We start from the raw sequence: 12,500 nt of genomic DNA, 5'->3' as shown, positions 1-12,500 counted from the left end.
TATTACTGAGCGTTGACACTGTTGTCACAGTGAGAGGTATGAGGGTTGTGTATAACAGTGCTTTTCTTAAACCATGTGTCTAAATAGAGAGCGTGTCCTGTGGATCCATGTGGTCATTACCTTCCAGAGAAGGGGGCATTAATGTGAATAGTGTCCTGTTAAATATGAACATAGTCACTAAATTAAATTGTGTGCACTACGTACGTCCCTTTCACCTCATATGGTCTTTTAGGGAGATGGTGTCCCATTCCTGGCGGAGCGACTAGTGTTAAGCCATGCTGACTATGGCATACGGACACCCACATGCCCGTTTAGATTTCCACAGAAGTTTTTCAGTGCAGGAAGCTATAACCACTACTTTGTTGTACGCACTGACAAGTCAATATTGTTGGACTTTTTATGGTTTGTGAACATTTTTGCTTTAATTGCTGCAGTTGCTAAGTGTTCTTTGCCAATGAAAGGGAAAATCAAATTTTAGTCAGCAACGTGCAGAACTTTTTAAAGACATAGCAGTGGGTCTGTGTGTGTTTTACACTTGAACCGCTTCAATTATAGGAACTCTTTGCCATCGAAATGGAAAATGAAAGTTTAGTCAGTAAGTCCTCATCACGTTTCCTTCAGCCATTTCCAACTGCTTTTCCATTGTTTATTTGGTTGTGGCCTGTCCTAGTGCTCTGCTCACTTCAGAATGATACCCAGAGCGCTAAGACCAAACGTCCTGCAGAGATGACCAGTCACAACACCATTAGCAGAAACACTACAGTCACTGGAACTTACCAGACCTGAGTGACAGGCCAAAACCCCAGAATGCAGCAGACATTGGCACAGTTGTGGCCCCGATCTGGCCCTGATATGATACAGATCTAACCGGATATTACCCTGATATGATACAGATCTAATCGAATATGATACAGATCTAATCAGATATGGCTCTGATATGATATAGATCTAATCGGATATGGCCCTAATATGGCCCTGATATGGCCCCGATATGATACAGATCTAACCAGATATGGCCCTGATATAAGCAGATTAGTTTCAGCTCTAAGCCATCTTCAGCTCCTGCAGCAAGCAAGGAAAGCAACGATGACATGACTGCTGGGGGCTGAACAAAGACATGAACAAATCTTAACTTGACTGGCTAAGGCAAAAAGAGCAAAACAGTATTCAAACATTACTTGTGTGCTTCCAGATGAGTTTTAGCACTCATACCATATATGGGCAAAGTGATCCCGGTAACACCACTAGCACTCATACCATATATGGGCAAAGTGATCCCCTGGAAGCCACCTGGTGAAGCAGGAAAGAGCGACAGCATTCCTCAGCTCCACTCCCAGCAGATCTCATCTCACGTCTTTATTGTCTTGATCTTCTTCCCTCAGATCTGACCACAAGGCCTGGAGTCCAGCTGGGACAGAAGACGGCAAGACCAGCCCGTACTCCGTCTGCTCCGAGACCGACTCACAGGTACCGCCCGCCCCGCACCTCCCCGCCCACTGGCCTACGGACCAGAACACAGGCCACGGCCATTTCCCACCAGAACACAGGCCACGGTCATTGCCCACCAGAACACAGGCCACGGCCATTGCCCACCAGAACACAGGCCACGGCCATTGCCCACCAGAAGTGATTTATTTTTCCCCTCGGTAAACATGCAGATGTGATGTCTGGGTGATGGAGTGAACACACACACACACACACACACACACGCAAACTCAGCAAACCTAGCAAAGCTCTGGGGGCTTCAATGTCTTCAATGCTGGAGACCTACAGCACTGAATATGTCATATGATTCATCATGCAGCGTTATGAGAGCATGCCTTGATTAACTGCAGCGTTATGAGAGCATGCCTTGATTAACTGCAGCGTTATGAGAGCATGCCTTGATTAACTGCAGCGTTATGAGAGCATGCCTTGATTAACTGCAGCGTTATGAGAGCATGCCTTGATTAACTGCAGCGTTATGAAAGCATGCCCTTGATTAACTGCAGCGTTATGAGAGCATGCCTTGATTAACTGCAGCGTTATGAGAGCATGCCTTGATTAACTGCAGCGTTATGAAAGCATGCCTTGATTAACTGCAGCGTTATGAAAGCATGCCTTGATTAACTGCAGCGTTATGAGAGCATGCCTTGATTAACTGCAGCGTTATGAGAGCATGCCTTGATTAACTGCAGCGTTATGAAAGCATGCCTTGATTAACTGCAGCGTTATGAGAGCATGCCTTGATTAACTGCAGCGTTATGAAAGCATGCCTTGATTAACTGCAGCGTTATGAAAGCATGCCTTGATTAACTGCAGCGTTATGAGAGCATGCCTTGATTAACTGCAGCGTTATGAGAGCATGCCTTGATTAACTGCAGGAGACTTCACCTTGGACCCTGTGGGGTCCCGGATCCTCCACACAGTAAACACAAACAAGCTCATATAACCAAGGGAGCGAGTTATGGAGATGCACTCACTGAAACCCCACTCCCCCAACACATAAACCCCATCCCCAACACATAAACCCCACTCCCCCAACACATAAACCCCATCCCCAACACGTAAACCCCACTCCCCCAACACATAAACCCCACTCCCCCAACACATAAACCCCACTCCCCCAACACATAAACCCCATCCCCAACCCCAACACATAAACCCCATCCCCAACCCCAACACGTAAACTCAACTCCCCCAACACATTCCTCCAGCACTGAAAGTGCCAGCCAAGGCCAGCAGTGGAGTCTCATAGCTCCATGGTACTGTGTGTGTGTGTGTGTGTGTGAGAGTGTGTGTGTGAGAGTGTGTGAGAGTGTGTGTGTGAGAGTGTGTGTGTGTGTGTGTGTGTGTGTGTCTGGCTCCAGCACGTTCGCTTGCATGTTTGGGCCTCACTGGAGCCAGGGAAACACTATGCAGTTTATATTCACACACACACACCATATTCATGTCATGTGAGCTCGTTTAGATAATGTACGGTGTAGTCGTTGGAGGAGTCAGGGGAGTGTGTGAGGACCTGCCTGCCTGTCTCCTCTCTAAACTTTCAGTCACTCTGGGGCCAGGGAAACACAATGCAGTTTATATTCACACACACACACACACACACACACACACACACACACACACCTGCCTGCCTGTCTCCTCTCTAAACTCAGTCACTCCAGGCCAGGGTTGGGACAAGTTACAGGCCGTCTTACAGAACCGCCTCATTCCACTTGGCCCCCGCACAGCTTCCATTTCAGCTGTCATCACAGTTTATTAAATACTTATATCACCATGACAACAACCCTGGAATTCCCAAGTATTCCTTTCCTGGACAGACAGGAAATGACACGTGGAATTGGTGAGCTGTTTCCTTCCAATACATCACTGCACCACTAAATAAAGAGCCTTGACCAGTCTTGACCAGTTCTCCTCTGCACCACTAAATAAAGAGCCTTGACCAGTCCTGCTCTGCATCACTATATAAAGAGCCTTGACCAGTTCTGCTCTGCATCACTATATAAAGAGCCTTGACCAGTCCTGCTCTGCACCACTAAATAAAGAGCCTTGACCAGTCCTGCTCTGCATCACTATATAAAGATCCTTGACCAGTCCTGCTCTGCATCACTATATAAAGATCCTTGACCAGTTCTGCTCTGCATCACTATATAAAGAGCCTTGACCAGTCCTGCTCTGCACCACTAAATAAAGAGCCTTGACCAGTCCTGCTCTGCATCACTATATAAAGAGCCTTGACCAGTCCTGCATCACTACAACGTCATCTGATTGGAGGGCCGGCTATTTCTGAAAATGCAATGTTCTTTTTTTCAAATACCACACAAAACTGCAAACAGAAAGTGCAAGTGTTTTTATCTAGTTTTAGACACCTGTGCTAGCAACCTTAGCTTATAAATAAAATAATGATAAAATAAATATTAATACAAATTATAAAACAAATGAAAAGCATAAAAACAGGTATGTGTGTGTTTCACACCAAATAAAAATATTTTCCTCTCATAACTTTTTTAAACCTGGCAAACTATAGGCGTCAGGGTTAAGAAAGCAACACCATTGGATTTTTATATCAAAATTTCAAAAGGCCATGGCTTGAAAGTGGTCAGAGATAGTCCTACTGTAAATGTAAAAATCTTTGAGTAAAACAAAAGTTTATGAAGGGGGTAAATTTACCCATCTAATTTGCCACTGGATGGCAAGCACCTCAAATTATGCACCTTTCAATAAATACTGAATGAAGATATTTGAGCAGGTTTACTTTCCTTTTTTCATATTACCCACATAACAAATTAACAGGAAAACACCTAAGATGTATACCAACACCTAAGATGTATATGGTTTCTAAACCACAAGGCCTACAATAAAGTATTCTGGTCAAATCAGTTCCTATCGCGGGTAATCTGAGTACCCAGAAGTTTGCATCATATTGCGGGTGACTTTGTGGTTTAGAGCCCTATTTCTACTAGCCCTGCTGTCTGTACCACGTCCATTACGGACACTATCATCACGATTACCACTGCAACCTCCAAGCTATGTTGGGCAGAGGGTCGAAATAAGCATGGTATGCTTAGTGGACACCGTCGTATACTGAAAGTAATTGTGGTGAATAATTACTTTATATTAATCTTAGACTGGCGAACTTCAGGAAAAACTCAGGAATCAAGTTTATTCTGTTACGAGCAGAGAGGGTACAAAAAAAGGTCTATGGTCTATGTAGGCCTAGCCCAGGCCTGAAAGGCCTAGGTTGGCCTGTAGCCAACTCCTCCTCTCCTCAGTTCTCCATGTTCTAATCTAAATCTTACAATGCAAGTTAATCACTTTTGTATGAGTTAAACAAAGAGGAAAAATGGCGCCAAAACAAGCCCACTTGGTTGGTTCTCCAGATGGCATCAGACACACCTACTCACACCTACTCACACCCACTTCACACCTACTCACACCTGCTCACACCTACTCACACCTACTCACACCTACTCACACCCACTTCACACCTATCTGAATAGCATGAGGAGAGATATCTTATATATCAGAAATATCACTTATAGAATGTTCCAAACATTCTCACAATCAAATAATTACAATCCTTGTACTGAGACTATCAGAATGATACCAAACATGAATACATTTACATTTCATGACACATGGATACATTATATCAAGGTAATATCCTGTGTCCTGGCTAACTGATAGGCCTTGAACCAGCACATTAGCATTCCATTGGGGGAGGGGATGGTGTCTTTGTTTAAAACCAAGAAGGGTTACATGGCTAACTAAAAGTAGTCTTGAAGTTAAATTATTATCCATTTTAACCATAAATTTATTGCTATCAATACACGCAGACGCACCTCCATTCAATAGACGATCGATCATAATCTCCAAAAGGATATTCTCCTTCATATTTAAAATAGGTGAATAACATAGCCTACCTAAGACTTCAATACACGTAAACGTTTTTCAACATTTGGTGTAGGCCTATTTCTGCTTAATTTCTGCTTCAATTTCTGCAACACTATGGCCTGCATCGCTTCCGCGTCATTACAAATGCACGTCTTTGTGTTTCTCGCTAATACAAGTATTTCCTGAAGACTTTGTGCAGCGATTTTGGGTTTGAATGAAGCTCTGGATGTCTAGCACATAGTGGAGCAGAGTACAAATGAGATTTGTCACCGTACTTGGAACTATCGTCTATTTTAATCAGTATCGTTGTTTGTCACAATTAAAAAGTCTCAAGGGCCGGATTACATTATTATTTTCACATACGTCGCGGGCCGGAATTGGGCCGGACGCGGGCCGGGTGTTTGAGACCCCTGATATAGAGTCTTGACCAGTCCTGCACTGCACTGCATCACTATATAAAGATCCTTGACCAGTCCTGCACTGCATCACTATATAAAGATCCTTGGTCATTTTTTTGGTAGGGAAGTTGTGATGAGTCATGGCCACCTCTGGAGCCCCTGGCTGCTGTAGAGATGCAGAGAGACGCATTTTATCGGCCAGCCCTAGACGCGATATGGCATTTTATCGGCCAACCCTAGACGCGATATGGCATTTTATCGGCCCTAGACAATCATTTGATTCCCATCCAGGATAATGAGGAAACGCCACCAGAATTCCACTCTGACATCCGTGATGTGCGAATCCACACGCACATGTGTACACATCCATAAAAAGCACATTGAGGGCTTCACTGTTCCTCGGGTGCCATAAAATTCCAGTTGCGGTTCCTCAGCAGTGGCATTGGGAGAGTGCGGTTCCTCAGCAGTGGCATTGGGAACCACGTCACCGTCAGAGCTGTGGGCCTCGCTAGCGACAGAACCAAGAGGGGATACTCCGCCAGAGAAAACTCTCTCTCCCTTCTCTCTTTCTCTCTCTCTTTATCTCTCTCCCTTTCTCTCTCTCTCTCTCTTTCTTTCTCTCTCTCTCTCTCTCTCTCTCTTTCTTTCTCTCTCTCTCCCTTTCTCTCTCTCTCTCTCCCTCTCTCTTTCTCTCTCTCTCTCTTTCTCTCCCTCTCTCTCTCCCTCTCCCTCCCTCCAGGCATTTATTACTTCTGACAGGGCGGGGCCAGGCCTAGCTGGGGACGGTCATTTTTTCATTACCCGGGATTCCTGTTGGCTGAGCACGACTACAGGGGCAGTAAGGGCTATTTTATGAATGGAACAAGTCTACGCTCCTCCGAGCGGCTCGCCTCACCTCGTTTAAACGCATTCGCTTGTCTGAAGTCACACGTTTCTAATCTACTGCAGGAAGTGTAATGGAGAAAGCTGAAAGATGAGTTGGCCGTTTGAGTTGCTGGTTGTAACTGAAAGTAACTCCCCATAAAGCTTACATCACATTAAGTGTCCATCACTGAGGTCAGCCTGGTCACGCAGTGGTAGCCCGTAGCGCTCTTCGCTTTGCAGGAATGGTGTTGTGAAGAGCACACGTGTGTGAGCTCCCTCTCGTCTGTAGGGAGTGGCCATTGTGCAGTTAATGTCTTCCTCCGGGCCAGACCGTTTGAATGAGAATGCTGTTACCGAGGCTCTCTCTGGTTTCAGCAGCATGAGGCTAATGTCACACTCACTCTGAGCTGTGACCTCCCTGTGCTTTGTTTGTGTTCCTGCTTCAAACGTCTCGGCGCGCTAGCTAATTAGCCGGCCGATGCTAATCCTTTAATGTGCTGGGGGAGCTGGAGGAGCTGGGGGAGGAGGAGGAGGTGGAGCTGGGGGGAGGAGGTGGGGGAGCTGGGGGGGAGGAGGAGGGGGAGCTGGGGGGGAGGAGGAGGTGGAGGAGCTGGGGGAGGAGGAGGAGGTGGGGGAGCTGGGGGGAGGAGGAGGAGGTGGAGGAGCTGGGGGGAGGAGGTGGAGGAGCTGGGGGGGAGGAGGAGGTGGAGGAGCTGGGGGAGGGGGGGACGAGGAGCTGGAGGAGCGGGGGGAAGCTGGGGGGGAGGGGGCTGTCATCGCATCGGAGCCACAAAGGGAGTCATCTCAGCGGTCTGCTTCAGCTCTCTGCCCCCCTGTGTTACAGACTACAGACCTGTTACAGACTACAGACCTGTGTTACAAACTACATACTACAGACCTGTGTTACAGACTACAGACCTGTGTTACAGACTACAAAGTTGTGTTACAGACTACAGACCTGTGTTACAGACTACAGACCTGTGTTACAGACCACAGACCTGTGCTACAGACTACAGACCTGTGCTACAGACTACAGACCTGTGTTACAGACCTGTGCTACAGACTACAGACCTGTGTTACAGACTACTGACCTGTATTACAGACTACAGACTACAGACCTGTGTTACAGACTATAGACTACAGACCTGTGTTACAGACTACAGACCTGTGTTACAGACTACAGACCTGTGTTACAAACTACAGACCTGTGTTTCAGACTACAGACCTGTGTTACAGACTACAGAGTTGTGTTACAGACTACAGACGCTACAGACCTGTGTTACAGACTACAGACCTGTGTTGAAGACTACAGAGTTGTGTTACAGACTACAGACCTGTGTTAAAGACTACAGACCTGTGTTACAGACTACAGACCTGTGTTACAAACTACAGACCTGTGTTACAGACTACAGACCTGTGTTATTGCGTCAGTCGGTCCAAGACCAATTCTGGACGACTACACGACGTGCAAACTCAGTCCGCTTTTTGGACGTCTAACCATGACCCCATTTGGACATCAATGGGACTAGGTAACCTTTTTTGGACATTATACAGAGGTCCTGTGGATGTCAATACTGGACATCGGAAAAACGATGTCATCTGGCGTCAGTCTGCACCTTAAGGGGACCAAAATTGGACGTGCAAAACACGTGTCTGTGCACAGTGGGTAAAGAGCTGTCTCAGACTGAAGAGCCGGCCTGTGTTTGTGCACTGTGGGTAAAGAGCTGTCTCAGACTGAAGAGCCGGCCTGTGTGGGTAAAGAGCTCAGACTAAAGAGCCGGCTTGTGTTTGCTTAGCAGTGCAGAGCAGCATGTGAGCTGCCCTCCCTCCACACAGATTCCAGGGAGCCGGGGCAGATAGGAGGGGCAGATCTGACCAGCACAGGGCAGCGTGCTCTCAGGGGGCGGCCATATGACTTCAATTAGCCTCCCTCTCTCCTCCCTCTCTCCTCCCTCTCTCCTCCCTCACTCCTCCCTCTCCTCTCTCCCTTCCTCCCTTCTATTCTCCTCACACACACACACACACACACACACACACACACACACACACACACACCCTCCTCCGTCCTCACAGTGCAGCTGTGAATCTGGTTTCTCCCAGTAGCCGGTGTTAAGAGCTGTAGCCGGTGTTAAGAGCTGTAGCCTTATTAAGACCTGTAGGTTTTCGTTAGGCCTGATTTATTCAGGAGCCCTACGCTTGCTAGTGCACTCAGCTCCTCCTCCTCCTCCTCCTCCTCCTCCTCCTGTGGAGGCGCAGAGCTCGGCAGTCACCCGTAACCAGGGGCCATGCTTGGCAACCGCACTGAAACGGGCCAGTGGAATCTGACAAGGGTTTGGATTTACGAGCAGACAGGCAGGGCCTCATAAATACCTGTCCAGTTCTCCCTCTCCTCCCCCTCCTCCTCCTCCTTCCTCCTCCTCCTCCTCCTCCCTCTCATCCTCCCCCTCCTCCTTCCCCTCCCCCTCCTCCTCCTCCTCCTCCCTCTCTTCCTCCTCCTCCTTCCCCTCCCCCTCCTCCTCCTCCTTCCCCTCCTCCTCCCCCTCGTCCCTCTCCTCCTTCCCCTCCCCCTCCTCCTCCTCCTCCCTCTCCTCCTCCTCCTCCTTCCCCTCCTCCTCCCTCTCCTCCTCCTCCTCCTCCTCTTCCTGCTCCTCCTCTCTCCTCCTCCTCCCTCTCCTCCTCCTCCTCCCCCTCCTCCTCCTCCCTCTCCTCCTCCTCCTCCCCCTCCTCCTCCTCCTCCTCCCCCTCCTCCTCCCTCTCCTCCTCCTCTTCCTGCTCCTCCTCTCTCCTCCTCCTCCTCCTCCCCCTCCTCCTTCCCCTCCTCCTCCCTCTCCTCCTCCCTCTCCTCCTCCTCCCTCTCCTCCTTCCCCTCCTCCTCCTCCTCCCTCTCCTCCTCCCTCTCCTCCTCCTCCTCCTCCTCCTCTCTCCTCCTCCTCCCTCTCCTCCTCCTCCTCCCCCTCCTCCTTCCCCTCTTCCTCCCTCTCCTCCTCCCTCTCCTCCTCCTCCCTCTCCTCCTTCCCCTCCTCCTCCTCCCTCTCCTCCTCCTCCCTCTCCTCCTCCCTCTCCTCCTCCTCCTCTCTCCTCCTCCTCCCTCTCCTCCTCCTCTTCCTTCTACTTCTACTTCTTTGGGTTTGGAGCTAAACACACGGATAAATCTTGTACTTGTGTTCTCTGTGAGAAGGAGGTGTTTACCCAACAGTGTTTACCCAGTGGTGTCTCCTCCCTCCTTACATGGGTCCTCGTGAGCAGAACTTCCTATTAGAAAAGAGAACGGCCCCCAGCGACTCTGCTAAATGTTTTTAAACAAGATAAGGTTTCCAGGAAACATCTCTTTAGATGTCACAAGATAAGATATAGAAAATGGCATGCACACAAAGTTGTCAACTTTAAAGAGTGCGCTCATAAATGTCCTTGTTTGGATATCACAAACATTCCATTGCACACATACAAAATGCACGCATGCTTTCCAAATATGTTTTGTCATTTTAGCGCAACTCTCCCCTGCTCTATAAGAGCAGCTTCAAAGGCAAGTGGAAAATGATAAGGCTTTTTAATGCTAACCTGGCACTTTTATACGACAGCTACCTGACATACTACCCAGTAAAGCTGCCATGTGGTTCTCTTCACCAAGATACCATCTGTCTGGACGCAGTGCGCCACAGAGGAGAAGAACAGACCCTCATGGAGCTCTGCTTCTACCTGTTCTCTGGCACAGCCTCCATGACACAGATAACCATCAGATTTACAGATTTAGTATTCATCTGGCTGCGTCTTCTCAACACAGATAACCCTTTAGTAGATGTGTGGCCTGATTCCAGCTTAATGAACAGACTGACTACCGCGTAGCAGCAGATTAAGAAGTAATTAAGGAAGAACGTCTCCAAATGAAGAGCTGCTTAATACACATGAAGAGGTGTTGTGGGTGTTATTATGTATTATTACACGGCTCTTCATAATGCTGAAGAATGCTCCATCTAGGGCTGGGACGGTATGGATGTTTTCTTACCGCGGTTGGTAAGCAAGAAATTACCGCGGTTTCCGCGGTATAATGTGCCACCATCAGCCATTACAGCCAATTAAACTTTAGACAGCCGCAGCAACTTCAAAGACCACTGGACCAAATGCTTCAGACATGAAAGAAATAAGCAGTTTATCAACAAGGCTATCACGATTTTAGAACTGTTACATTCATGACGCTTATGCTAGTGTAATGTAGGCTACCACACGTTTTAATGGCTGCTTCAGGTTGTAACAAAGGTAGGTCCTAGGCTAGCCAGCCTAGACCTACATGTCGCTGTTAAGTTAAATTCTTAACAAACTAGAACATATTTTTTAATTCTTTCATGAACTAAACATGTAGGCTATGAGTCCTTTCTGGCCAAATTTCACAGCTTTCACGTTTAACAGCTTTATGTAAATCGAGTTTGAACGGAGAGAATAAAAAAGTGTTACGATTGTGCCAGTTCTCCCTACTCTCGCATAGTAGGCCTAGGCTAAACTAATGGAATGTTGGAACATTGCGCTCCCCAACACAAACGCGAAAGGTCGGGTTTGCTTCATCTTTTGATGATAAGTTTTTGTTTTGAAAACGGAGGTTTAGCCTACTTAACGTAACTGTGGTTCTCTGAGTATCAATGTCATAAGATAGTTCATCACATTACACATCATGACATTACACAGGCCTACTACGTGCACACATGTGCAAGCCAATTATAGGATTCGACTTCATGTAGGCTAGCCACCTGCAGACGTCTAAGCTGACTGCATAATGTGATTATCTCTGAGATTCTGCTACCTTTTTTAACCCGGAATTGTGCATATGTCATGGTTGAAAACGCCAAAGTCGAATCCCCCAAATGTTTCACAGATTTGTTTTTGTTTTTTGCGGTGATGGTGACGAGCTCAGACCCGCGGTAGGGGTCACGTGACCGCGGTGTTGCGGTAATGCGGTTACCGTCCCAGCCCTAACACACACACACACACACACACACACACACACACACACACACACACACACGGTAGGGGTCACGTGACCGCGGTGTTGCGGTAATGCGGTTACCGTCCCAGCCCTAACACACACACACACACACACACACACACACACACACACACACACACGGTAGGGGTCACGTGACGGCGGTATTGCGGTAATGCGGTTACCGTCCCAGCCCTAACACACACACACACACACACACACACACACACACACACACACACACACACACGGTAGGGGTCACGTGACGGCGGTATTGCGGTAATGCGGTTACCGTCCCAGCCCTAACACACACACACACACACACACACACACACACACACACACACACAGTAGGGGTCACGTGACGGCGGTATTGCGGTAATGCGGTTACCGTCCCAGCCCTAACACACACACACACACACACACACACAGTAGGGGTAATGCGGTTACCGTCCCAGCCGCAGCTCCATTCACTTGAATGGGCCTTCCCAACGTTCGGTGGTCTGCTAATTCTCAATAACAGACCGTTGCTAAGTATAACAGACCGCTGTCAAGGAAAATGGGTTCCGCTGCGCGTCGGGGTCCGGTTCGCCCTGTCGGGACTTATTTTACCAATAATGACCGGCGTTCTATACATTATCCCTTACTTATGGGTGTTATTATGAAGAGGTGTTGTGGGTGTTATTATGAAGAGGTGTTGTGGGTGTTATTAAGAAGAGGTATTATGAAGAGGATTTGTGGGTGTTATTATGAAGAGGTGTTGTGGGTGTTATTATGAAGAGGTATTATGAAGAGGTATTATGGGTGTTATTATGAAGAGGTGTTGTGGGTGTTATTATGAAGAGGTGTTGTGGGTGTTATTATGAAGAGGTGTTGTGGGTGTTATTATG

The 12,500-nt window shown here is 47.8% G+C and overlaps 1 protein-coding gene across 1 annotated transcript in view; it reads left to right on the top strand.

The window, feature by feature from the left end:
- Positions 1–12,500, top strand: part of pdlim4 (PDZ and LIM domain 4) — a 60,076-nt gene that overhangs the window by 29,523 nt on the left and 18,053 nt on the right. The window contains exon 3 of the mRNA XM_076273779.1: positions 1,383–1,467. Coding sequence (XP_076129894.1) covers positions 1,383–1,467 — 85 coding nt within the window. The remainder of the gene's footprint in view (positions 1–1,382; positions 1,468–12,500) is intronic.

The sequence above is a fragment of the Alosa pseudoharengus genome, unplaced genomic scaffold, assembly GCF_046254945.1.
Source record: "Alosa pseudoharengus isolate Yale_2024_CS ecotype anadromous, Long Island Sound unplaced genomic scaffold, YU_APseudo_1.1 YU_APseudo_1.1_scf_8, whole genome shotgun sequence".
Classification (NCBI taxonomy): Eukaryota; Metazoa; Chordata; class Actinopteri; order Clupeiformes; family Clupeidae; genus Alosa; species Alosa pseudoharengus.
The sequence above is the reverse complement of the archived record's forward strand: the minus strand, read 5'-3'. Positions and strand labels throughout refer to the sequence as shown.